The 24,614-nt window shown below is 59.8% G+C and overlaps 4 protein-coding genes and 2 long non-coding RNA genes across 11 annotated transcripts in view; 4 read left to right on the forward strand and 2 right to left on the reverse strand.

The window, feature by feature from the left end:
- Positions 1-1,142: 1,142 nt before the first annotated feature.
- LOC137846337 (uncharacterized) lies at positions 1,143-1,710 on the reverse strand. Its single transcript, XR_011090467.1, has 3 exons — positions 1,615-1,710; positions 1,292-1,458; positions 1,143-1,259 (listed from the first exon to the last, which is right to left on the reverse strand). It is a non-coding gene; the product is annotated as an uncharacterized lncRNA (long non-coding RNA).
- Positions 1,711-2,383: 673 nt separating this feature from the next.
- Positions 2,384-6,106, forward strand: LOC137846284 (class II histocompatibility antigen, M alpha chain). Its single transcript, XM_068664163.1, has 5 exons — positions 2,384-2,541; positions 5,088-5,354; positions 5,459-5,740; positions 5,820-5,945; positions 6,039-6,106. Exons 1-5 carry the CDS (start codon positions 2,466-2,468, stop codon positions 6,041-6,043), a joined length of 756 nt encoding a protein of 251 aa, XP_068520264.1. The 5' UTR covers positions 2,384-2,465; the 3' UTR covers positions 6,044-6,106.
- On the forward strand, positions 2,829-5,081 carry LOC137846323 (uncharacterized). 3 transcript variants are annotated; one of them, XR_011090448.1, is made up of 4 exons: positions 2,829-2,871; positions 2,975-3,267; positions 3,335-3,529; positions 3,637-5,081. It is a non-coding gene; the product is annotated as an uncharacterized lncRNA (long non-coding RNA). The 3 variants fall into 3 exon arrangements; XR_011090447.1 differs by lacking the exon at positions 2,829-2,871 and having other exon boundaries at positions 2,890-3,267; positions 3,335-3,378; XR_011090449.1 differs by lacking the exon at positions 2,829-2,871 and having other exon boundaries at positions 2,890-3,145.
- Positions 6,107-6,256: 150 nt separating the features above from the next.
- On the forward strand, positions 6,257-8,728 carry LOC137846264 (HLA class II histocompatibility antigen, DM beta chain-like). The gene is made up of 5 exons (XM_068664130.1): positions 6,257-6,472; positions 6,568-6,846; positions 7,794-8,072; positions 8,155-8,274; positions 8,356-8,728. The coding sequence occupies exons 1-5, from the start codon at positions 6,409-6,411 to the stop codon at positions 8,532-8,534; spliced, it is 921 nt and encodes a 306-aa protein (XP_068520231.1). The 5' UTR covers positions 6,257-6,408; the 3' UTR covers positions 8,535-8,728.
- Positions 8,729-8,873: 145 nt separating this feature from the next.
- On the forward strand, positions 8,874-11,723 carry LOC137846241 (HLA class II histocompatibility antigen, DM beta chain-like). Of its 2 annotated transcripts, XM_068664076.1 has the most exons (6): positions 8,874-9,095; positions 9,832-10,113; positions 10,760-11,044; positions 11,127-11,246; positions 11,323-11,358; positions 11,441-11,552. In XM_068664076.1, the coding sequence occupies exons 1-6, from the start codon at positions 9,053-9,055 to the stop codon at positions 11,449-11,451; spliced, it is 777 nt and encodes a 258-aa protein (XP_068520177.1). In that variant the 5' UTR covers positions 8,874-9,052; the 3' UTR covers positions 11,452-11,552. The 2 variants fall into 2 exon arrangements, with proteins under 2 accessions (XP_068520177.1, XP_068520176.1); XM_068664075.1 differs by having other exon boundaries at positions 11,323-11,723.
- A 1,801-nt stretch (positions 11,724-13,524) lies between these two features.
- The window catches only part of LOC137846239 (butyrophilin subfamily 3 member A2-like), a 46,429-nt gene continuing 35,339 nt past the window's right edge, over positions 13,525-24,614 (reverse strand). The window contains exons 1-5 of one of the 3 annotated variants that reach the window (XM_068664070.1): positions 19,925-20,126; positions 18,983-19,330; positions 16,599-18,218; positions 15,370-15,717; positions 13,525-14,887 (exon numbers count right to left, since the gene is read on the reverse strand). In XM_068664070.1, coding sequence (XP_068520171.1) covers positions 14,307-14,887; positions 15,370-15,717; positions 16,599-16,797 — 1,128 coding nt within the window. In that variant the 5' untranslated portion in view covers positions 16,798-18,218; positions 18,983-19,330; positions 19,925-20,126 and the 3' untranslated portion in view covers positions 13,525-14,306. Of the gene's footprint in view, positions 14,888-15,369; positions 15,718-16,598; positions 18,219-18,982; positions 19,331-19,924; positions 20,154-24,614 lie in introns of those variants that run through there. The other 2 variants (XM_068664071.1, XM_068664072.1) reach the window with 2 other exon arrangements.

Consider the following 24,614-nt stretch of genomic DNA (forward strand, 5'->3'; position numbering starts at 1 on the left):
CATGAGAGGAAGGGGCTCAAAAGGGACTCCCAAAAAAAGGGACGGGGTCAAAGGGACCCCCCCCATGCCGCCACGCCGTGACACAGCACTTTGGGCCCCACGGGCCCTGCCCGCCGCCGCCCCCGCGCGAACACCCAAACATGGCGCTTTTCGCCCCAAACCGCCGCCCCCCCCCACCCCCCCTCCTCCTGCCCGTCACCGCCGCCCGCGCCTCCCATTGGCTGCGGGCCCCCCCAAGGGGCGGGACATCGGTTTGATTGACAGCTCAGCCCCACGTGGCCTCCTCGCCCCCCCCCCCCCCCCGGTGGGTTTTATGGGGGAAAAAAATAAAAAAAAAATTAAATAAATAAAAAAAGGGGGGGGGGAGGTCGCGCCCCCCCCCCCCCCCCTTGCCCGACACTCACCTGAGCAGCCCCCCAGCGGGGTCGCGCCCGGCCTCAGCCGCCCTGCCCGGCCCCACCCCCCCCCCCGTAAGAAAAGCCCCCGGTTTGGGGTAAAAAAAGGGGAAAAAAAAAAAAAAACATCCCAGGGCAGAAAAAAAAAGGGAGCCACGCGCTACGTCACCCGCGCCGCGATTGGCTCCCCGCCGCCACGTGACCCCCCCGCGGCTCCCACGGCCCCCCATTCATGCCCCCCCCCGTGGGGGGGGGGCCGCGAGGCTCCGCGGGGTCCTAGCGCCGACCTCCCCCCCCCCCCCCGGGTATGGTTGGGGGGGGTGAAAGGAGGGGGGGGCGCATGCGCTGTGAGGGCTCTCTGCAGCCCCCACCCCCTGGGGAGGGGGGGTCAGGGGGAAAGGGGGGGGTCAGGGGGAAAGGGGGGGGTTGGGGGAGGGAGAACGGGGAGGGGGGGGGCGCCTACGGGTGCGTCCTGCGTTGCAAGGGTGATCCTGTGGGGGGTGCAACCGTGCACGGCATTGCAAGGGTGCACGGCGTTGCAAGGGTGCACGCGTGGGGGGGGGCATGGTATTGCAAGGGTGCACCCAGGGGGGTGCACGGTATTGCAAGGGTGCATCTATGGGGGTGCACGGCACTGCAAGGGTGCACGAGTGGAGATGGGGGGCGTTGCAAAGCGTGCCCGGCGTTGCAAAGCGTGCCCAACATTGCAAAGGTGCACCCAGGGGGGTGCACGGCCTTGCAAGGATGCACCCAGGGGGGTGCACAGTATTGCAAGGGTGCATCTATAGGGGTGCACGGCCTTGCAAGGGGTGCCCACGTTGCAAGGGAGCGCCTATGGGGATGCATGACACTGCAAAGGTGCACCTATTGGGGTGCATGACATTGCAAGGGTGCACCCATGGGGGTGCGTGACATTGCAAGGGGGTGCCCGGCATTGCAAGGGTGCACTTAGGGGGGTGCCCCGTATCGTAAGGGAGGAGCTATGGGGGTGCACGGCGTTGCAAGGGGTGCACGGTGTTGCAAGGGTGCACCTATGGGGGTCCAAGGCATTGCAAGGGTGCACCTATTGGGGGCATTAAATGAATTAAGGGGGGTGCACAGCATTGCAAGGGGTGCACAGCATTGCAAGGGTGCACCCATAGGGGTGCACGGCATTGCAAGGGTGCATGAATGCAGATGCAGGGCGTTGCAAAGCACGCCCAGCATTGCAAGGGTGCACATATTTGGGGCATTAAATGAATTAAGGGTGCACCCAGGGAGGTGCACAACATTGCAAAGGGCGCACGGCGTTGCAAGGGTGCACCCAGGGGGTTGCACGCCGTTGCAAGGGTGCACGAATGGAATTCCACCTACTTGCAAAGGGTGCTCGGCCTTGCAAGGGTGCATCTAGGGGGGGTGCACGGCATTGCAAGGGTGCACCCAGGGGGGGTGCACGGCGTTGCAAGGGTGCACGAATGGAGATGCGGGGCGTTGCAAAGCGTGCCCGACATTGCAAGGGTGCACCCGCGGGGGGGTTGCGTGGCCTTGCAAGGGTGCACCTCGGGGGGTGCCCGGCATTGCAGCAGTGCCGTGCACGCCCTCGGGGCCGTGGCGGCTGCAGCGCCTGCAGCTCAGTGGCTGCAAAGCGGTGCAGTGTGCGGAGGGGGGGCGGGGGGTACTAGGTTGGGGGGGGTGCGGGGCGCTCTGCACTGTCACCGCCACATCCCCACGGCCCCGTTTTTGCCCCAAAACCCCGCGTTTTTACCCCATAACCCCTCGCAGCAGCACCATCCGGTGGTGGTGGTGGTGGTGGTTGGGGGGGGGGGGTTTCCCCTGCTTGATTAATTAGGGCACTTAATTAATGAGGTCAACGAAGGCGAGCGTACGCGAGGGGGCGGTCGCGGGTAGGAGCTCGGCGGGGTCGTGCCGTGTCCCCGTGTCCCCACCCCCCCCAAAAAAAAAAAAAAAGCCCCAGCGGCTATCACAGCACCGGGGCTCCCCGCCGGCGACTTCTGCCTAGCAACCGATGACGCGGGGGGGGCGCGGGGCGCGGCCATTGGCGGAGCCGGGCGGCGGGGGAGCAGCGCTGGGATGGGGGCTGCGGGCGGGCGAGGGGCGCTGCTGGGAGCCCTGCTCGGGGTGGCCCTGGTCGGCGCCGCCACCCCCGGTAGGATGGGGTCGTGTTGGGGAGGGGGCGGGGAGGGTGTGGGGGGGGCGTGCAAGGGGTGTGCGTGGTCCCCGGGGGGGAGTTTGGGGGTTTTTGGGGGTTTTTGGGGGGTTTTTGGGGTGGGGAGGGGGGCGTCGCGCGGTTGTGCGCAGGGGGGAGTGGGAGGAAGGGGGGTGCAAGGGGTGTGAGGGGGGGAGGGGAGTAGTGCAAGGGGTTGGGGGGGTGGGTGGAGGGGTGGCAGTGCGGTAGTGTAAGGGGTTGTGTGCTAGTGCAAGGGGCTGTGCAGTGTGCAAGGGGTGGCTAAGCAGTGTGTAAGGGGCTGTGTGCAGTGTGCAAGGGGTTGTGTGCTAGTGAAAGGGGTGGCCATTCAGTAGTGCAAAGTGTGGCTATGTAGTGTGCAAGGGGCTGTGTGCTAGTGCAAGGGGCTGTGCAGTGTGCAAGGGGCTGTGTGTTGTAGTGCAAGGGGTGGCTATGTAGTGTGCAAGGGACTGCGTGTAAGTGCAAGGGGCTGTGCACAGTGTGCAAAGGGTGGCCGTGCAGTAGTGCAAAGGGTGGCTATGCAGTGTGCAAGGGGCTGTGTGCTAGTGCAAGGGGCTGTGTGCTAGTGCAAGGGGCTGTGCAGTGTGCAAGGGGCTCTGTGCAGTGGTGCAAGGGGTTGTGTGTTGTAGTGCAAGGGGTGGCTATGCAGTGTGCAAGGCAGTGTGTAAGTGCAAGGGGCTGTGCACAGTGTGCAAAAGGTGGCCGTGCAGTAGTGCAAACTGTGGCTGTGTAGTGTGCAAGGGGCTGTGTGCAGTAGTGCAAGGGGTGGCCATGCAGTAGTGCAAGGGGCTGCGTGTTGTAGTGCAAGGGGTGGCTATGTAGTGTGCAAGGGGCTGTGTGCTAGTGCAAGTGGCTGTGCAGTGTGCAAGGGGTTGTGTGTGGTAGTGCAAGGGGTGGCCATGCAGTAGTGCGAGAGGCTGCGTGTTGTAGTGCAAGGGGTGATTATGCAGTGCGCAAGGGGTGGCTGTGCAATAGTGCAAGGGGTTGTGTGCTAGTGCAAGGGGCTGTGCAGTGTGCAAGGAGTGGCTGTGCAATAGTGCAAGGGGCCGTTCACAGTGTGCAAGGGGCTATGTCCAGTAATGAAAGGGGCTGTGCAGTGTGCAAGAGGTGGCTATACAGTAGTGCAAGGGGCTGTGCATGGCATGCAAGGGGTGGCTGTGCAGTAGTGCAAGGGGTTCTATGCAGTGTGCAAGCGGTGGCCGTGCAGTAGTGCAAGGGACTGTGTGCAGTGTGCAAGAGGTGACTGTGCATTAGTGCAAGGGACTTTGCACGGAGCAGTATGCCCATTAATGCATGAGGTGTGAGCAGGACAGGCTGTATGCTAGTGCAAGGGGCTCTGTGCTAGCACGCAGCCGTGCATGGGTTTGTCTGTGCATTTGTGCACATGAGTGTGAGCAGGAGTGTACGCATAGCAGGGCAAAGTGCTGTGGGTAGGGTGCAGGGGGGGGCTATGCACAGGGCCACGGGGTGGCCCCTTGCATAAATAGCAGCAGTGTGTGGGTTGCTGCATGTTTTCATGCATGGTGGGCGTATGCAGAGTGTGCGTGCACAGTGGGTGTGAACACAGCATGTGTGCAAGGCCAGTGCACGCATGCAGCGTGCCCACGCGCAGCATGGATGCATCCAAGCAGAGCACGTGTGTGCATGCACACTCTGCGTGTGTATCCCTGCACAGCACGTGTGCATGCAGCGCGTGTGGACAAGCAGACGGATGCGTGTGTGCAGGGTGTCTGTGCTCACGTGACGTGTGAGCGCGTGCAAACACAGCATGCACGTGCAAGGAGCACATAAGCAGACTGTGAACCTTTGCATGGTGTGTGCGTGTGCAAAGTGGATGTCCATGCAGTGCACAGTGTGCGTGTATGCATGGTGTGTGCAAATGCACGTGCATGCATAGTGCGCACAAATGCACATACATGGTGTGTGCAAACGCACGTGCATACACAGTGCGTGCAAGTGTGCATGCACGGCGTGTGCAGATGCACATGCATGCATGGTGTGTGCAAATGCACATGGATGGTGTGTGCAAATGTACATGCACAGGGTGTGCAAACGCACATGCACAGTGTGTGCAAATGTGCATACATGGCGTGCGCAAATGCACGTGCATACATGGTGTGTGCAAACGCACTTGCACAGTGTGTGAAAATACACGTGCATGCACGGTGTGCGCAAATGTGAATACATGGCGCGTGCAAATGCACATGCATACATGGTGTGCGCAAATGCACATGCACAGTGTGTGAAAATGCACGTGCATGCACAGCGTGTGCAAACGGGCACGCACGGCGTGTGCAAATGCAACTGCACAGTGTGTGCAAATGCACGTGCATGCATGGTGTGTGCAAATGTGCATGCACTGTGTGTACAAATGCTCACGCACAGTGTGTGCAAATGCACAGCACGCCGTGCATGCACACTACACACATGGCCACGTGCAGTACATGCATGCATGCACCACGTGCGCGTGCTGCACGCGTGCCACTGACCCTGCACCCGCGCCGCAGAGCCGCCGGTGCACAGCCTGTCCGAGGTGCTCTTCTGCCAGCCGGACATGCCCTCGCTGGGGCTGGCGGTGACGTTCGACAACGAGCAGCTCTTCTGGTTCGACGCCCCCCTGTCGCGGTGGCAGCCGCGCCTGCCCGACTTCCCCGCGTGGCCCGAGGCCACCGAGCCACCATCGGAGCTCGTCCACGACACCACGCTGTGCCAGGACATGCTCGAGTCCCTCACCGCCTTCACTTCGAAGTATTTGCCCATGGCTGAAGCCAAGGGTAGGTGTCCCCTGTCCCCTCCTGCCACCCCCGTGCCGGTGCCACCCCTACCGGTGCCACCCTTGCTGGTGCCACCCCTACCGGTGCCACCCCCTGTGCCGCAGGCATCCCGGTGGCCAACGTCTTCCTGAAGCGCCCGCTGGAGTTCGGCCGGCCCAACACGCTGGTGTGCATGGTGGGGAACATCTTCCCGCCCGCCGTCACCATCGGCTGGCAGCGGGACGGCGTCCCCATCACCGACGGCGTCACCAACACCACCTACACCCCCATCGAGGACCTGGGCTTCGTGCGCTTCTCCTACCTGGAGGTGACGCCCCGCGCCGGGGACGTCTACTCCTGCACTGTCACCCGCGAGCGGGACAACACCTCCGTGCTCGCCTACTGGGGTGAGTGGGGGGGTCGCTTTTTGGGGTGGGGGGCCCGCTTTTGGGGCCAGCTCTGATGGCACCCGGTGTGTCCCCGCAGTGCCGCAGGACCCCGTCCCCTCCGACGTGCTGGCCACGGCGCTGTGCGGCGCTGCCATGGCGCTGGGCATCCTGCTGGCACTGGTGGGGCTGGCGCTACTGGTGGCCACCTACCGACACCGCCACGGTACGTGGGGACAGACAGACAGCGGGGGGGACAGTGGCCGAGGTGACACGTCCCCCCCCCCCTGCTCATTTATATCCCACCCCCCTCTTCCAGGTTGAGTGCTCGGCGTGGGGACGGAGCCGAGCCGGTGCCACGGTGCAATTAAAACCCCTTCGTTTGCAGCCTCGTGGGGGTTTTGTGTCCTGGTGGTGCTGGAGGGTGGATTCTCCGCTGGCTCGTAGCGGGGTTGCGCCGTGCGGTTCCGTGCCCTCAGGGTGGTGCCACCCGTGTCACCCCCCTCCTCCTGCACCCAAGGGTGCTGACCCAACCCTGGGCACAGTCCATCGCCCTTGCGCCTCCCACGGGGATGACGTTGGATCCCGGGAAAGAAGAAAACAGGAGGAGGAGGAGGAAGAGAAGGAGAGAGAGGAGGAGGAAGGCGCGCAGCGGGTGGTGCGGGGTGGGATGAAGGCTCTGAACCCCGATGCCGCCGCCAGGGATGTGGGCGCTGGGGGTGCTGGGGCTGGCGCTGAGCTGCCGGGGCGCAGGTAGGACGCGGGGTGCAAGGGTGGGGAGGAGGCTGCAGACCCCTTCCTGGGGGGCCGTGCCCACCCTGGTGTCCGCGTGTCCGTCCCCGGGGCAGGTGCTTTCGTGATGCACATGGCCAGCTCCTGCTTGCTGGCGGCCAACGGCTCCGAGCAGGGCTTCGACTTCACCCTGGCCTTCAACAAGCAGCAGCTGGTGTGCTACGAGCCCAACGCTCGCTTCTTCTACGCGTGCCACTGGGGGCTGCTGCACGGCGTCGCCACCGTCCTGGCCAACATCCTCAACGGCAGCACCTTGGTGCAGCGCGCCGAGGCTCGGCGCCAGGCTTGCAGCGACCTGGCCCCGCGCTACTGGGCTCAGACGGCGCAGCGGAGGAGTGAGCCCCGGGGCGCGGTGCACGGGGACGTTGCACGGGGCGGGGTGTTGCACGGGGACGTTGCACGGGGTGACGCGGGGCGATGGCGTATGGGGTGCAGCACGTGGTTGTCGTACAGGGAATCGAGGGGATTGCACGGGGGCGCTGCACGGGGCATTGTGTGGGGCAATGCGCAGGGAAGTTGCACGGGGAAATTGCACAGGGAATGCACAGGGATGTTGCACGGGGACGTTGCACGGGGACGTTGCTTGGGGAAATTGCACGGGGACATTGCACGGGGACACGGAGTGGGAGATTGCACAGGGGTGTTGCACGGGGACATTGCACGGGGACATTGCTTGGGGAAATTGCACAGGGACATTGCACGGGGACATCGGGAGGTTACACAGGAGTGTTGGACGGGGACGTTTTATGGGACATTGCAGAGGACATTGAACAAGGGACATGGAACATGGGGTTGACTGGGAGATTGCACGAGCAGATTGCACGGGCACACTGCGCAGGGCATGGTACGGGGTGCTGCACGGGGAAGTTGAGCGGGAGCCACACGGGGACGTTGCACGGGGACATTGCACTGGGCGTTGTGCGGGACATGGCACGGGGACACTGCACGGGGAATCGGATGGGATATTGCACCGGGAAGTCGCACGGGGGGTTGTAGGGAACGTGCCCGGGGGAACATTGCCCAGGGAAATTCCAGAGGGACGTTGCATGGGGACATGCAGTGGGCGCTGCAAGGGGACGTTGCATGGGGTAAGGCACAAACATGTCGCATGGGGACACGCGGGGACGTTGCATGGAGACATCGTGCATGGAATTGGCCGAGGGATTGCACGGGGGTGTCACAGGGGTGTCACAGGGATCATTGCATGGTTCCATCGCACCGGCTACCCCGCGGGGTGGGAAGGGGACCGTCCCCCTCCCTGACTGTCCCCTCCTTGCTCCAGCACCGCCCCAGCTCCGCGTCGTCCCCACGCCCCTCACCAACGTCCCTGACGCCGTCCTCCTCACCTGCCACGTGTGGGGCTTCTACCCCCCCGAGGTGAGCGTCCAGTGGCTGCACGGCGGCGACGTGGTGGCCTCGGGGGACACCGCCAAGCTCCTGCCAGCCGGCGACTGGACCTACCAGACCCAGGTGGACCTGAGGACCACCGCCAAGACTGGGGACACCTACACGTGCTTGGTGCAGCACGCCAGCCTGGAGCAGCCCCTTCGGGAGAGCTGGAGTGAGCCCCGGGGTTGGGGACGCAGCTGCGGCGCACCGGGGTCACCAGTTGCTCAGCGCGCCCGCTCTCGTCCCCCTTGCAGGTCCTGGATTGTCCCGGGAGATGACGGTGATGGTGGCGGTGGCAGGCACCGTTCTGGCCGTGGGGTTGGTGGTCCTGGCCGCCGGCGTCTTCGTCTACTGCCGCCAGCCTCGGGCACAGGGTGAGGGATGGGGTGGAGGGGATGGGATATGGGGTTGGGGACGCGCTGGCTCGGGGCATCCTTCCTTATTCATCTTCTTAGGTCCGCTTGGTGCTGGTCCTGCTCCTGGTCCTGCTCCTCATCCTACTCCTGGTCCTACTCCTGGTCCTGCTCCTGGTCCTGCTCCTCATCCTACTCCTGCTTCTGGTCCTGGTCCTGGTCCCGGTCCCCACCCGGGTCCCCCCCCGGCCGAGTGGGGCCAGGCTGTGACCAAGCTCTGAGTGGGACCCCCCTTCCCTCCAATTTGGGGTCTTGTGGGATCCCCCCTCCTCACGGACCAAGCCTGGGATCCCCCAATTTTGGGTGAGCAAGGTGCCGGGAGTGCTCTCCCCCCCCCTCCCACCCCAAATAAACCAAGTGGGGACCCCGCCGGCGTTCGCGACCCCCGCTCAGCGGGGAGCTCCCAGTGCTCCCAGTTTGGACGCGTGAAGTTCCTGGCAAAGGGGCTGAAGCAGAGGGTGGGGGGCGTCCCCTGGTGTGTGTGTGGGGGGGTTGCAGCCAGCCATGAACCCACGGGGTGCGCCCACGCGGGACGGTGACAGCGGTGTCACCGCGCTATGTCCCCCCCGACGGCGGCTCCGAGCCGTTCTGCTCCGGCAACCGGTGACGTAGGCACGGCTCGGGGCTCTCATTGGTTGCCCGTGGCCCCCCCCACCCCCCTCCCACGGGACACGCGGCGTGGGGGTGCGTGGAAGTTGGGGGGGGGGGGGGGCGCAGAGCGCTGCCGGACGCCCCCACGATGCTGGTGCTGCTCGGCCTGGCCCTAGGAGTGCAGGGGGCAGGTGGGGACGGGGGGGGACACCCCGGGATGGGGTGGGTGGGGGCGACCCTTGGGGGCCCCCCCGGGATGGTTTTGGGGTGGGGCTGCTCTATGGGATCCGCAGGGATGGGCTGGGGGGGCTCAGCATTGTGGGACCCTGGGGGTAGTTTGGGGGGGCTCTGCTCTATGGGGCCGTGGGGGTGTTTTGGGGGTGCTCAGCATCATGGGACACTAGGGATAAGTTTGGGGGGGGGGCTCTGCTCTATGAGACCCCTGGGGACAGTCTTGGGGGGCTCAGCATCGTGGGACCCTGTGGTTAGTTTGGGGGGAGGCTCTGCTCTATGGGGTCATGGGGACGTTTTGGGGGGGGATCAACATCATGGGGCCCTAGGGATAATTTCGGGGGGTTCTGCAATGTGGGACTTTGGGGGGGGTTGAGGGGAGGTCTGCTCTATGGAACTGTGGGGTTGTTTGCGAGGGGCTTTGACCTGGGGGACCCTGGGGGAGGTTTGGGGGGGGCTCTGCTCTATGGGACTCTGTGGGGGACTCTGCTCTACGGGACTGGGAGATGCTTTGGGGGGGGCTCTGCTCTGTGGGACCCTGGGGATGGTTTGGGGGGCTCTGCTCCATGAGACCCCATGGGGGGGCATTGGAGGGGCTCTGCTCTATGGGACCTTGGGGATCTGGGGGGGCTCTGCTCTGCACGGAGGTGGATGGAGGCACAGAGATGACATTCCTGCCCCCCCACCCCCCCGCAGGCGCGTTCTTGATGCAAATGGCCAGCTCCTGCCCGCTGGCGGCCAACGGCTCCGTGATGGGCTTTGACTTCACCCTCTCCTTCAACAAAAACCCGCTGGTGTGCTACGACCCCGACAATCAGCGCTTCGTCGCCTGCAACTGGGGGCTGCTGCAGCGGCAGGCCATGCAACTCGCCGCCCACCTCAACAACGGCAGCACCTGGGTGCAGCGCATCGAGGCTCGGCGCCAGGCCTGCAGTGACCTGGCCCTGCGCTACTGGGACTGGACGGCGCTGAGGCGCAGTGAGCCCCTGGGGGGGCTTGGTGTGGGGCTGTGGTGTGGAGGCATTGCAGGAGAATATTGCCTGGAGTGTTACGCAGGACTGTTGCAGAGCATGTTCCATGGGGGTGTTGCATGGAGGATAGCAGAGGAGTGTTGCAAAGGGCATTGCATGGAGGTGTTGCAGAGCTTGTTGCATGGAGTTGTTGCATGGGGGCATTGCACAGGGGTTTTGCAGAGCATGTTGCATGGGATTGTTGCACAGCGGTGTTGTAGAGAATGTTGCAAGGAGATGTTGAACCTGGCATTGCACGGGGCTGTTGCAGAGCACGCTGCGTGAGGACGTCACAGGGGGATGTTGCACAGAGCACTGCACAGCGCATTGCATTGGGCATTGCAAGGGGATGTTGCACAGAGCAATGCCTCTTGCAGGGTGTGGCACAGGGGCGTTGCACAGGGCATCGCATGGGGATGTCGCATTTGACATCGCATGGGACAATGCCTAGAGCTTGCACAGGGCGTTGCATGGGGAAGTGGCATGGGGAAGTTGTGTGGAGCTTTGCATGGGAGCTTTGCACGGGAGCATTGCACAGCATTGCGTGGGGACGTTGCACAGGGCAGGGAAAAGGGGCTCGCCCACCACTGACCCCATCCCCAACCCTGCTCCAGCGCAGCCCCAAGTCCGCATCATCCCCGCGGAGACGGGGAACGCCCGTGTGCCCGTGCGCCTCACCTGCCACATCTGGGGCTTCTACCCCCCCGAGGTGACTGTCATCTGGCTGCACAACGGGGACATCGTGGAGCCCGACGACTACAACCCCATCTCCGCCATCCCCAACGGCGACTGGACCTACCAGACGCAGGTGTCCCTGCTGGTGGCCCCGGTGGCAGGCGACACCTACACGTGCTCGGTGCAGCACATCAGCCTGCAGGAGCCTCTCCTGGAGGACTGGAGTGAGTGGAGAGGCGCAGGACCGCATCCTGAGGCTGGTGGTCTTGGCTCCTTGCTGCCACTCACCCGGCCGTGTCCCCGCAGGTCCTGGACTGATGCCGGAGGTGACGATACTGGTGGTGGTGGCCACCGTGCTGATGGTGCTGGGACTTGGCTTATTTCTCGCCGGCGTCTACCGCTACAAGGCCAGGCCTCCTGCCCCAGGTGAGGGTCTGGGGAGAGCCGGGGCTGTGGTCAAGGGTGACGAGGACTCTGCTCACTCCTCTTCTCCCCCCTGCAGGTTACACTCCCCTCCCTGGAGACAACTACCCCGCAGGTAACGGTGTCCCCATCCCCGTCCACATCAGTGAGGGGCAAATTTCCCCATCTCTCACCCTGTGTGTCCCCCCCGTCCCCAGGCAGCATCTGAGGACCCCCAGACGGACACCTCCTGGCACCGGTGGCTCCCGTTTGGCCCCATCTCAGACCCAATGTCATGGTGCTGACAATAAAGATGCTCCACAAGCCCCACTGGTGTCTGTGAAGAGTTCTGGGCACAGGGCAGAGGGTCACGCACTCCTACAGTGTCTCACCAAGATTATCGGGTGTGGGGGGGCCATGGCATGGGACCCCAAAGGGCCAAGCGTGCCCTGGGTTGCCTCAGGCACGGCACTGCTGGCTGGCTGAGGGAAGGGATCGTCCCGCTCTGCTCGGCCTGCTGCGGCCTCGCCTCGAGCACTGCGTGCAGCTGTGGGCACCGCAGCAGACGAAGGGCGTGAAACTGTGCGAGAGCCTCCAAGGGAGGGCTACGAGGATGGCGAAGGCTCTGCAGGGCAAGGCGTGTGAGGAGACGGTCTGCTGCAAGACGCCTTCCCAGGCAGCAAGGCCTCAGGACACAAAGCACCCAGGAAATGCCACTGCCAGACTCCATCTTCCTGTACAAAACTTTATTTGCCACAGTCCTATTGCTGCTGGGCCTTGATGTGCTCCACAGGAGAGAACAAAGAGCCCCCTCAGGCTGCTCATGCTCAGCACCAGGCACAAAGCAAGGGTCAACCCCAAACTAGGAGGCAAAGGTGGTCTGCACTGGCCGGCAGCACACGGTGACCACATCCCTTGCCCTGGGGTCTGCAAGCAGTGCAAGCAGAGGGGAGAGGAGCGTGGAGAGCTGCTGCAGCCCCTGTGCTGCCCGCTGGGGCTCAGAGGCAGGGTGAGACCCGTGGGTGCCAGCAGGGCTTGTGCCCCAGCACAGGAGCCGCGTGCAGGGCAGAGCCCAGGGGCTGCAAGGGGCCTGGCCCCTGCTTGCAGCATCCCAGCCCTCCTCCAGCAGCAGGGAGGAACACGGGGCAGCCCCTGTCCCCACTGCCCCTCATTCCTGTGCTGCTCCTGCAGGAGCAAGGAGAGGTGATGCAGGAGTGGCTGGAGAAGGGCAGGAGCTCCCCAGGGCTGGGGACGAGGTCTGGGGGGTGCTGTCCCTCAGGCACAGCTGAATTCCCGGTGTCTTTATCCAGAACCAGGGGTAGAGGCTCTCCCCATTGAAGGAGGCTGCTGTGAAAGTGACGATCTCGACCCCATTGTCAGCGTTGATGAAAGACACCTGCCCCTGGGTATAGTCCAGACAGACCCAGATCCTTGTGGGGACATGGGACAGGGACAAGAGGGTGGGAGGAGATGTGAGAGACACGAGCTTCCTCTCATAGTACTGCACAGCCCATTTGTCTCCGAAAAACCTTGTCATTGTCCCTTCCGTTCTCTCCACAGAAGACTTGATCACCCCCACAGCCCACACTGAATCCTTTATCTGCTCCCCCTCCCCCTCCACCAACCAGCAGTGCCTCCCCTCTCTGAAAGCCTCACGGCCCAGCACACAGCACCTATAGTCAAATCTCTCCAGTGTGTCAGGATTCTGCTGCCGTTCACTTTGCAGTCTTACTCTGCTGTTGTCCTGAGACAGGACATACATGTGATGAGCCGCGTCCGGATCCAGGGTCACCTTCACTGCAGGGACAGAAGGAGCCAGGCCATCAGGGGCAGAGCTCAGCCCTGGGCAGGCTTTCCCCAGCTCGGGGCCAGGAGCTGCCTCACGGGGCAGGAGATGGGGCACCTCTTGGCTCCTGAACATGCCCCAGCAGGGGCAGGAGAAGCACCACAGAGGGCAACTCAACACACACCTACCTGTATTGTGAGGCAGCAGAAACTTTCTCCATGCTGGAAGGAGAGGGGAGAGCTTGTCACAGCCCATGGCTGCTGCCCAGTAGGTGTGGGCAGGGTGAGGGGCCAGCCCTGGGCTGCTCTGTCCCAGCTGCCCACCCTCCCCTGCACATCGCCTTGGTGTTGCCCTTGGGTCTGAACACCGGGAGACTTACCCAGCTCTGCAGCTTGTTTCTCTACAAATGAAATAGAAAAGGAAAACATGAGAAGAAAGCACAGTTTCTGATTCCATATCTCTCACTATGATGCCATTTTTTTGTTGTTTTTCTTCTGTTTGGAGAGTGAGACTTACCCAGCTCTGCAGCTTGTTTCTCTGAAAAGGAAAGGAAAGTAATGTATGATGGGTATCAAAGTAATGCATGAGGGGAGAGTTGCTTAGCCCGTGGGAGACCCTGAATACATCCCATGACAGGGAAAAATTCTGCCTTGATCAGCGTTGGGACTAGAGAAATAGTCATTGTGGTCCAGCTTTGTACAATGCTCTTGTAAGCAGAACTCTAAGGACAGACACTTGTGCAACTTTTATCTTTGTGCCACCGAAGCCATTACAGAAGTGAATAAAGGATTCTTGGAGAATGTCCGTCTCCCGAAAACATCAGTGCTGAGTGGGGCAGCCCCGCACCTCGCTCCCCGTCCCCACCTTGATCCCTGTTCCTTTCAGCCATCCCGGCCGTGTCCCGTGCCCAGGGCAGCCCCAGCCCCAGCACTCCCCACTCCCACCCCAGGCTCCAGCTGCTCCTCCAGCACCCCCGAGCCACCAGCACACAAGCCCCCAGAGCCCACCCAGACCAGGCCCTCCTGCAGGGACACCACTTCCCCAGCGGCTGGGGCAGGGACTGCAAGGACTCTCCCAGCTCTCGGCTCTGTGCCGCTGAAAAGCAAAGGCAGAGGAAGAGGTGGTGAGCAGAGCAGCTTGGTTGCTGGGTGGGAACATGTGCAGGGGCGCTGCGCCTTGCCACCAGCCCCACGCTGCAGCCATGCTCCCTGGCCTCCCACCCAAGACGATCCTAAGGCCTTTGGCATCCCCAGGAGAACATTCCCTTCCTCCTCCTACGCATTTCCCTGGGCCAGGGCTCAGCCCCGCTCCACACCCAGGGGGGTCCTTGCAGAACACCTCCCTCCGCTCCATTCCTGTGCTGCCAACTTACTTTTCTTTACAAAGAGGTAAACACTGAGGCCAATGGACACAGCCAAAAGCACGAGGACCAGAGCCAGAGCCACCATCCAGGGCTGGGCATTGTGGAAGAAGGGAGCTGAGAAAAGACACCAGGAAAAGGGCTGTGTTTCCATGCACGTTGCTGGAAGAGGAAGACCCAGACTTCTCCAGGGTCGGGACAAGTACATGGGCCTCACCCTGGCTGTGCCTTTTGTACCTGCAATGTGCAGGGAAAATTTCCTCTCCTGCTGGATGCGGCTGTTCCTGACTACGCAGGACAAGGGCCCCTCCACGCTCCCGGTCACGATGATGGTGCCTTCGATTTCAAAGAGCCCCTCCTGGTCCTGGGAATGTGTCTGGGAGACCGAGGGCAGGTGCTGCCCGCGAGCATCCCTCCACAGCAGCTGCGGCAGCGGGTACCAGCCGGACGATCGACACAGCACCCGGACGCCTCCGGCCTCGTAGCCCCCCAGGGAGAGGTGGGGGTCAGTTCCTGTGGCTGGGGGAAGAGCGCGTAGCTGTGGCTTGACTTGGGGAGGGATTCATTTCAAGGCAAAGACCCCATCTACTCCCATGCCAGACACAGCACAGACCAGCCATGACCCCAGGGGCTCAGGGACTGGATGCTTCAAGGAGCCACTCTTACCCCTAACCCACACCTACTCTTGGCACAGCTGAAGGACCTGCTCAGAAACCTGTGCCCACTGCCCACACAACACCATGGGGATGGAGTTCAATGAGGGTCCCTGAGACTGAATTAAATCACTGCATTCATGCAGCTCTCTCTCAATAAAAAACCTGCAAGGGCACAGGTGTACTTCTTGGTGGACAAGTGCTCACTGACATAGGAGAAGCCTCATCACACTCTACTGTGAGAAAGGCCTCGTAGATGGCCATGAAGATGGGACCGGGTCCTGCGTGGGACACACAGACCCGGGGACAGCTGCACCATCCCTTGAATGCCTCAACCCAGCCACTAACCTGACACCTCCAGATCCACAATAGCTTCAGCATAAGCATCAGCATCTCCCACAGTGCAGAAGTACTGGCCATCATCAGAGGGTCTCAGTCCTGTGATTCGCAAGTCCAGGCTTCCAGCAGAGAGACCATCTCTGACCAACTCTGTCCTCCCGGCATATGCCCCCATCTGCTCCCCGTACAGGTCCTGTCCATTGCGGTAGTGGTGCACTGTCTCAGAGATTTGGTCCCGGATCCACCTGACCTCCAAGCTGCGAGCATCGCGTTGAGGGGACAAGTGGCAGGGCAGCACGACATCCTGCCCCACGGTGGCAGTGAGAGGGTGTCCTGGTCCCTCCACATTGAGCTGCGCTGTTGTGACAAACAATGTTGTTTTTGCAGTAGAGAATTATTTTTCTGTATTCCAGGGTAATTGTGTAGTCATAAGAAGGAGAAATGCTAAGTAGATAAGTGAACAACAGAAGGCCTCATTGTTCCAAAATAAGGTAGAAGCTTTAGAAAAACAGGATGAGCAGTGTGAGAACAGTAATACAAGATCACAAGTTCTCAAAACATAAGAAAGGAGAAATTAAAGTGTTGAAAAAAAAAAAAAGAAGAAAAATTATACAAATATGGTATAGAGGAGTGTTGAGTAGCTTGTGAACCTGTAGTACTCAGCTAATGAGCAAACAGGGGAGGTGATCAGGCGTTGGCTAATAGGGAATAAAAGGTTATGATTTGTTTACTAAAATGTGCACCTAATTGACAGGACCGTTGCAATCATGAATAAAAGAGCGTCACAGAAGATCCAGTCTGAAGAAAATTATTTGAGTTGTTTCTCACACTGGGCAATGGAGAAGGGCACAGAGAGGAGGTAAGATTTTGCCATCGTAAATTTAGGGGAAGTGAGTGACAAAGGGCGTGAGTTGGTGCATGAGTTGGTGCGTGCTGCGTCCCCCGTGTCCCATGGGAAATGACCGGGGAAACAGGAGAGGGAGAGGGAGGACGTGCAGGAGAAGGAGGTGTGCTGGGAGTGGGAGCCCTCTCTGCAGCATTCGGGCGGGTGAAGGAGACAGCGAAAGGGCTGGCAAGGCAGCAGCCATATTGCGTGAAAGAACCAAAGTGAAAGTGAAACCCAGCGCGGGCAAGCTGTGGGCTTGGGTCCCCCCTTTCCCACAGCCGCTCCCCTGCCCCACAGCAGCAAGTCTCTCAGCCAAAGGGGGAGAGCCCCCAGCATCCCTGCAGGATCCTACCTGAGCCCAGCTGGAGGAGGAGCAGAGTGATGAGGGAAGTCAGAAGTCTCCTGGCATGCCTGGTGAGACTGGGGCAGCCACAGTCCCAGGGGAGCCCCGTCGGAGAGAGAGGTTTCCCAGGGGGCAGATGGCCCCCCCAGGTGTTCTTCTCCAAGGGAACCCCAACAAAAGAGCGAGGTCCCTCACAGCACCCAGCCATGCTGCAGGAAGCACAGGGCTACGCCCAACTTCACAAGCCTTTTCCTGCATCCTGTTTGCAATAATCCTCTAGGAGGAGCTCTGGCCCTGGAGCAGTGGGGACAAGTGTCTGGGGAGTTCTGCATGCCTGCCACTGAGATGCGGAAGACACTAAAACTGATATGAATTCATATTTAGTTACATATATAGTAAATTATCCTGATTATTGGGGATGTAGATGAGAACCTAAAAAATATCCTAATTGTTGGGGATGGAGATGAGTACCTTATGAGAAGCAGATGTAAAAAGTAAGATATCGCTCCAGGGCAACGGATGAGGGAAGGACAAACAAGTCGTTAGGGAAGGACAAACAACTTGTTGGCTGGAAGCCAGGCAAAGATAAGCAAAAAACTCCTCAATACTGTCCAACAGAAGGTCAAAGTCCAGAAAGGTAAAAAGTTTGACCTCCTCTTCCTCTTTGCCTCCATTCTGAAAGACCCCTTCCCACAACCACCAGGCTACATTGCACAGACGCAACCTGGAGGAGCTAAGGGAGGGGAGTATGGAAATGAGCATTTGGAAGAGGTCCGCCTTTTCCGAGATGTTGTGGTTTAACCTGGCTGGCAGCTAAACACCACACAGCCGTTCGCTCATTCTCCACCCTCCTTCTCTGGGATCACGGAGAGAACCGTGAAGTGAAGCCTGTGGATTGAGATAAAGGCAGTTTATTAAGACAGGAAAATAATAATAACAACAACAAGAATAATAATAGTACTACTACTAACAGTGTGTACGAAACAAATGATGCACAATGCTCACCACCCACTGACCGATGCCCATCCTAACCCTGAGCAGTCTGCTCCCACCCCCCCCAGCTAGCCACCCCTACAGATTGTTTAGCATGATCCGAAATGATACGGAATACCCCTTTGACCAGTTGGGGTTATCTGTCCTGGGTCTGTCCCCTCCCAGCTCCTGATGCACCCCTAGCCTGCACTCTGGCAGGACAGAGCGAGAAGCTGAAACATCCTTGGCTTGGTGTAAGCACTGCTCTGCAACAATTAAAACATCAGCATGTTATCAGCACTCTTCACATCCTAATAGAAAACATAGCACCCTACCAGCTACTAGGAGGAAAATTAACTCTAGCCTAACTGAAACCAGGACAGGGGAAAATAATGAATATGTATTAGAGCTCATGTAATATGTAACAGTGCTATTTTGAGGGAATCAATTCCCAATGTGCCTGGTGTACCGCAAAAATGTATACCTTCTTTAAAACCTTATGGTTGTGGAGTCTTTTCTGTGTGTCAGCACCACCATTCCACTGCAGCTGCGTGCCCAGTCAAACACCTTCAGCAAGTAAGAGGGGCTTGTCCCCAACAGGGGCCTCTCCAGAGCTCGAGTGAAAGCCACTGTCTAGGCTCATTCATCTCCACCCATCTAAGGAGGAATCAAACAGTGAGCATTGGGACAATGCAGAGCTGCATAATGTCATGTCGAGACCTTTCCAAATTCTATCTCAAGGGTTCTTTGGTCTTTAAATTTAAGCAGTCAAACATTGCCCCAGTTACCAAGAAGGTCAATAAAAATGTCCCTGGGGACTGACTTGGGGAGGGATTCAGTTCCAAGGCAAAGACCCCATCTGCTCCCATGTCAGACACAGCCCAGACCAGTCATGGTCCAAGGGTCTCTGGGACTGGGTGCTACATGGACCCACCTTCACCCAAAAACACCTTCCTATGTACCGGACCGAGAGAGCAAGGCTGCACAATTCCAGTGGCTTGAAATTGCCCAGAAAAACCAAGTGCTGAGCTTCAGCACCTCCAGGCAGCATCTCTGCACCAAGCTGTGCTGGTTCAAGAAGCCCCAAGACTTCCAGGCAATGTCTCAGGTCTCCCCCAGCACAGAAAGCAAAAGTAAAGCAGACATCCAGCTGCTCAGAGGATTCTGCAGTTCTCCCTGTGTGCTGTTTAGTCCCATTGCTGACAGAGCTGAAGGTGCTGCTCAGCAGCCTGTGCCCAGTGCCCTCACAATATTATGATTATTGTCTTCAAGGACACCAGTGAAAACTGACAAAACTATCCAGGGAGCTCCCTCCCCAGATATTACCTCCACATGCATGGGCATGCTCCATGCTGTGAAACAGCTGAAACATTCAAAGGACATGTAAACTCTGCCCTGGCAGCATCACCCCAGCCACTAACCTGACACCTCCAGCACCACAATGGCTTCAGCATAAGCATCAGCATCTCCCACAGTGCAGATGTACTGGCCATCATCAGAGGGTCTCAGCCCCGTGATTCGCAAGTCCAGGCTTCCAGCAGAGAGACTGTCTCTGATCAACTCTGTCCTCCTGGCATATGCCCCCATCTGCTCCCTGTACAGGTCCTCTCCATTGCGGTAGTGGTGCACTGTCTCAGAGATATGGTCCTGGATCCACCTGACGTCCAAGGTGCGAGCATCGCGTTGAGGGGACAAGTGGCAGGGCAGCACAACATCCTGCCCCACGGTGGCAGTGAGAGGGTGTCCTGGTCCCACCACTCTGAGCTGGGCTGGGCAATGTAGAAGGGCACAGAGAGGTGGTGAGATTTTGCCATCATAAATTTAGGGTCAGTGAGTGACAAAGGGCGAGCTGTGTGTGAGTTGGTGCGTGCTGCGTCCCCTGTGTATTGTGGGAAACCACCAGGGAAACAGGAGAGGGAGAGGGAGGACGTGCAGGAGAAGGAGGTGTGCTGGGAGTGGGAGCCCTCTCTGCAGCATTCGGGCGGGTGAAGGAGACAGCGAAAGGGCAGGCAAGGCAGCAGCCATATTGCGTGAAATAACAAAAGTGAAAGTGAAACCCAGCGCGGGCAAGCTGTGGGCTTGGGTCCCCCCTGTCCCACAGCCGCTCCCCTGCCCCACAGCAGCAAGTCTCTCAGCCAAAGGGGGAGAGCCCCCAGCAGCCCTGCAGGATCCTACCTGAGCCCAGCTGTAGTGACGAGGAAAGTCAGGAGGCCCCTGGCATGGCTGGTGAGGTTGGGGCAGCCACAGCCCCAGGGGAGCTGTGGGCTCGGGTCCCCCCCTGTCCCACAGCCGCTCCCCTGCCCCACAGCAGCACGTCTCTCAGGCAAATAGGGAGAGCCCCCAGCAGCCCCGCAGGATCCTACCTGAGCCCAGCAGAGTGACGAGGAAAGTCAGGAGGCCCCTGGCATAGGTGGTGAGGTTGGGGCAGCCACAGCCCCAGGGGAGCCCCATCGGAGATTGAGGTCCCTCGGGGGGCAGGTGGCCCCCCAGGTGTTTTTCTCCAAGCCAAGGTAGATGTCCCTCACGGCACCCAGCAGAGCTGCAGGAAGCACAAGGTTACGCCCAACTTTCCCAACCTTTGCCCAGTTCCTGGCTGCAATAACCCTCCTGGAGCAACTCTGTCTTTGGGCAATGTCTGGGGAGCTCTGCAGGGCTGGCACCACCATCCCATTGCAGCTGGGTGCCCAGTCCACTGCCTTTAGCAAGCACGAGTTGCTTGTCCCCAGTAGGGGCCTCTCCAGACCTCCAGGGAAAGCCACTGGCTATGTTCGTTCATCTCCATGCATGTAAGGAGGAATCAAACTGTGAGCAATGGGAAAATGTGGAGAGATGGCAGTGAAGAGCTGAGCAGGATTGGAGGCTGCAGGGAATGGGGCACAGCAGGGTGTTGAGCCCAGAGCTGCCACCTTTGCCCAGGGTGCTGAAGGCAAAGTGCCAGCCCTGATCCCGGCTCCAGTAAAGCAGCTGTGGTAGAAGGTTTGCTCAGATGGGCAGGGACCTTCTTCTAGAGCTTAGGTGGATAAGGAAAGTTCCTGTTTGTTGGAGGCGAGATCAGTCAATATGGAAGGAGTACAGAGGTACTGTTTGCCTTTGTAGGGTGAAAATACATATGGCCAAAGCTCAATTTGAGTTGAAGCTGGACAGTACCGTGAGGGGCAATAAAATGCTTTTTTTAAAACTCTCTTAACAGGAAAAGTAGGATGAGAGAAAGCATTGGTCTGTTACTTGATGCGGATGGTCCAACAGAGTCATCGACTTCACAGAGATCTTTAATGCTTTCTTTGCCTTTAAGACTGATGCTGGGCTGTGGGACTCCAGGTGCCCTGAGCTGGAGGACAGTGACTGCAGGAACGATAAAATCTCAACAACTCCGAGTTTGTGTGGGATTTTCTGCTCCAGATGAATTCATACAAGACTATAGGGCCTGATGGGATTCATCCCAGAGTACTAAGAGAACTGGCTGAAGGCATACATCTTCCCCTCAAGGCCCTTCACCATCTCTGTGGCCCTTCTCTGGACACTCTCCAACAGTTTCACTTCCTTCTTGTGCTGTGGTGGCCAAAACTGCACACAGTACTCGAGGTGTGGCCGCAGAGTGCAGAGTAGAGCGGGACAATCACCTCCCTCGACCAACTAGCAATGCCGTGCTCGATGCACCCCAGGATACGGTTGGCCCTCCTGGCTACCAGGTCACACTGCTGGCTCATGTTCATCTTGCTGTCAATCACAACCCCCAGATCCCTCTCTGCAGGGCTGCTCTCCAGTGTCTCATCCCCCAGTCCGTACGTATAGCCAGGGTTGCCCCATCCCAGGTGCAGGACCTGGCACACAGGTCCTTTGTTAAACTTCATGCAGTTGGTGATTATCCAACTCTCCAATCTGTCCAGATCTCCTTGCAAGGCCTTTCCACCCTCAGCTGAGTGCACAACTCCTCCCATGGGATGCCGTCCTTCCCAAACTGATCCTACATGGGCTTCCCACAGGCAGCAGCTCTCCAGCAACTGCCCCAGTGTGAGTCTGTAGTATGAGGTACATCTGTCAGGAGCAAACTGTTCCAATCTGGGTAACCCATGGGTTGCAGCTCCCCCCAGAGCTCCTGATCCTGTGGGGGCTCCTCTCCATGGGCTGTGGCTCTGGCCTGGGGCCTGCTCCTGCAGCTCTCCATGGGCTGCAGCCTCCTCCAGGCCCCATCCACCTCCTGCACCGGGGGCTCCTCCATGGGCTGCAGTGTGGAGATCTGCTCCACCTGTACTCTGTCTCCATCCACTAACCGCCCCAGTCCCCTAAAGTCCCCTTTGATAGCCTTCAGGCTTCTCTCTTCAATGTCGTCACTGCCAGCCTGGACTATCAAAGGGGATAGTAGGTCAGAGGGGCAAACCAGGTTGGGAAGTTTTCTGGCAATTTCCTTGACCCTGGCACCTGGGAGGAAGCAGATTTCCCTACAGCTAGGGTCAGGCTGACAATTAGGGCCCTTTGTTCCCCTGAGAAGGGAGTCGCCTACAACAATCTCCCTTCTTTCCGTCCTGGTGGAGGCAGTCCTGAGGCGTGGAGTTGACTTCCTCACCCTAGGCATACTCCTGGCTACACTTTCTACCTCTTCCTCAGCTCCCGGTCTCTCAAGCTCCAGAGCTCCAAACCTGTTGTGGAAGGGCACCTGGGAAGGTGGGGCCTTTTGGGGAGGGCATCGCCTACGATGTCGAGCAGGGACCTGTCTCCATTCCTCCTCAACTCCTAGGTCCCCTCCCTCTGCTTGACAGCGACAGGGGAGGGGGTCCACCCCCATTTGGGGTGTCTCACCCCGGTACCTCTCCTTCAGGCCCCGCAGGGACTTGCCCCACCACTCTAATTCCCGCTCTCACTCCCTGATAGCCCGCAACTTCTCCACCTCCTCCTTGAGTTCTGCCACCAGGTGGACCAGGTCATCCACCTGCTCTCACCTCACACGCACAGTCTCTCTGCCTCCCGCAGATGGCAGCAAGAGGCTCAGACACTCCCTGCACCCAGGGACGTGAACTGGTGCATTTTTGAGCGGGCAGTCAGTCTGGGTGTGTACAGACTTGCTAGAGAGAGCACTGTGCCTGGTGGGGACAATTGCAGCCTAGCTAGTGGTAGACCGCCGTTAGAGGAGTTGTTCGTATGGTCTGGGGGGGAACGCTCTGCCCTCCCTTCTCGCCCTGCCTGCATGAATTGCCTGCCACTCCCTTCTGATGCACCATGCCCTGTTTGCCCATCCTGGTCACCTTGTTCCTGGTTGTCTTGCTTCCCAGGGGCAGCTTTTGAAGAGCCAAGCACGGGGCCTTGCTGGCTCTGCCTACACCTTTTTAGCCTCCCTAGCAAGGGCTGCTGGGTCCTGGCGGCTCCCACAAGTGACCTAATGCTGGAAAAAAATAGCCCTGCCTGTCAGATCCCCTGCTCCACTGCAGAAAGATTTTGCAATGGAGCTGATCACCTCGGCAAGATGTTGCACTGGGCATTGCAAGGGGTTGTTGTAGAGCACACTGCGTGAGGACGTCACAGGGGGATGTTGCACGGAGCACTGAACAGTACATTGCATTGCCCTTTGCAAGAGGATGTTGCACAGAGCAATGCCTCTAGCAGGGAGTGGCACAGGGGCGTTACACAGGGCATTGCATGGGGATGTCACACGAGACATAGCATGGGACAATGCCTAGAGCTTTGAATGGGAGCATTTCACGGGAGCGTTTCATGGAACGTTGTGTGGGGACGTTGCGCAGGGCAGGGAAAGGGGCTCGCCCACCACTGACCCCATCCCCATCCCTGATCCAGCGCAGCCCCAAGTCCGCATAATCCCCGCAGAGACAGAGAACGCCCGTGTGCCCGTGCGCCTCACCTGCCACATCTGGGGCTTCTACCCCCCCGAGGTGACCGTCATCTGGCTGCACAACGGGACATCGTGGAGCCCGATGACTACAACCCCATCTCCGCCATCCCCAACGGTGACTGGACCTACCAGACGCAGGTGTCCGTGCTGGTGGCCCCGGTGGCAGGCGACACCTACACGTGCTCGGTGCAGCACGTCAGCCTGCAGGAGCCTCTCCTGGAGGACTGGAGTGAGTGGAGAGGCGCAGGAACGCACCCGGAGGCGGGCAACCTTGGCCTCCAAGGGAGGGCTACGAGGACGGTGAAGGCTCTGCAGGGCAAGGCGTGTGAGGAGACGGTCTGCTGCAAGACGCCTTCCCAGGCAGCAAGGCCTCAGGACACAAAGCACCCAGGAAATGCCACTGCCAGACTCCATCTTCCTGTACAAAACTTTATTTGACACAGTCCTGCTGCTGTGGGCCTTGATGTGCTCCAGAGGAGGGAACAAAGAGCCCCCACAGGCTGCTCATGCTCAGCACCAGGCACAGAGCAAAGATCAACCCCAAACTAGGAGGCAAATGTGGCCTGCACTGGCCGGCAGCTCACGGTGACCACATCCCTTGCCCTGGGGTCTGCAAGCAGTGCAAGCAGAGGGGAGAGGAGTGTGGAGAGCTGCTGCAGCCCCTGTGCTGCCTGCAGGGGCTCAGAGGCAGGGTGAGAGCCGTGGGTGCCAGCAGGGCTTGTGCCCCAGCACAGGAGCCGCATGCAGGGCAGAGCCCAGGGGCTGCAAGGGGCCTGGCCCCTGCTTGCAGCATCCCAGTCCTGCTCCAGCAGCAGGGAGGAACACAGGGCAGCCCCTGGCCCCAGTGCCCCTCATTCCTGTGCTGCTCCTGCAGGATCAAGGAGAGGTGATGCAGGAGTGGTTGGAGAAGGGCAGGAGCCCCCCAGGGCTGGGGCTGGGGTCTACAGGGTGCTGTCCCTCAGGCAGAGCTGAATTCCCAGAGTCTCCACCCAGAACCAAGGGCGGAGGCTCTCACCACTGAAGGAGGCTGCTGTGAAAGTGAAGATCTCGACCCCATTGTCAGCGTTGATAAAAGACACCTGCCTCTGGGTACAGTCCAGACAGACCCAGATCCTCGTGGGGACAGAGGACAGGGACAAGGGGGTGGGAGGCCATGTGAGAGACATGATCTGTCCTTCATCGTACTCCACAGCCCAGGTCCCTTCGTCAGG

The sequence above is a fragment of the Anas acuta genome, chromosome 31 (assembly GCF_963932015.1).
Source record: "Anas acuta chromosome 31, bAnaAcu1.1, whole genome shotgun sequence".
NCBI lineage: Eukaryota > Metazoa > Chordata > Aves > Anseriformes > Anatidae > Anas > Anas acuta.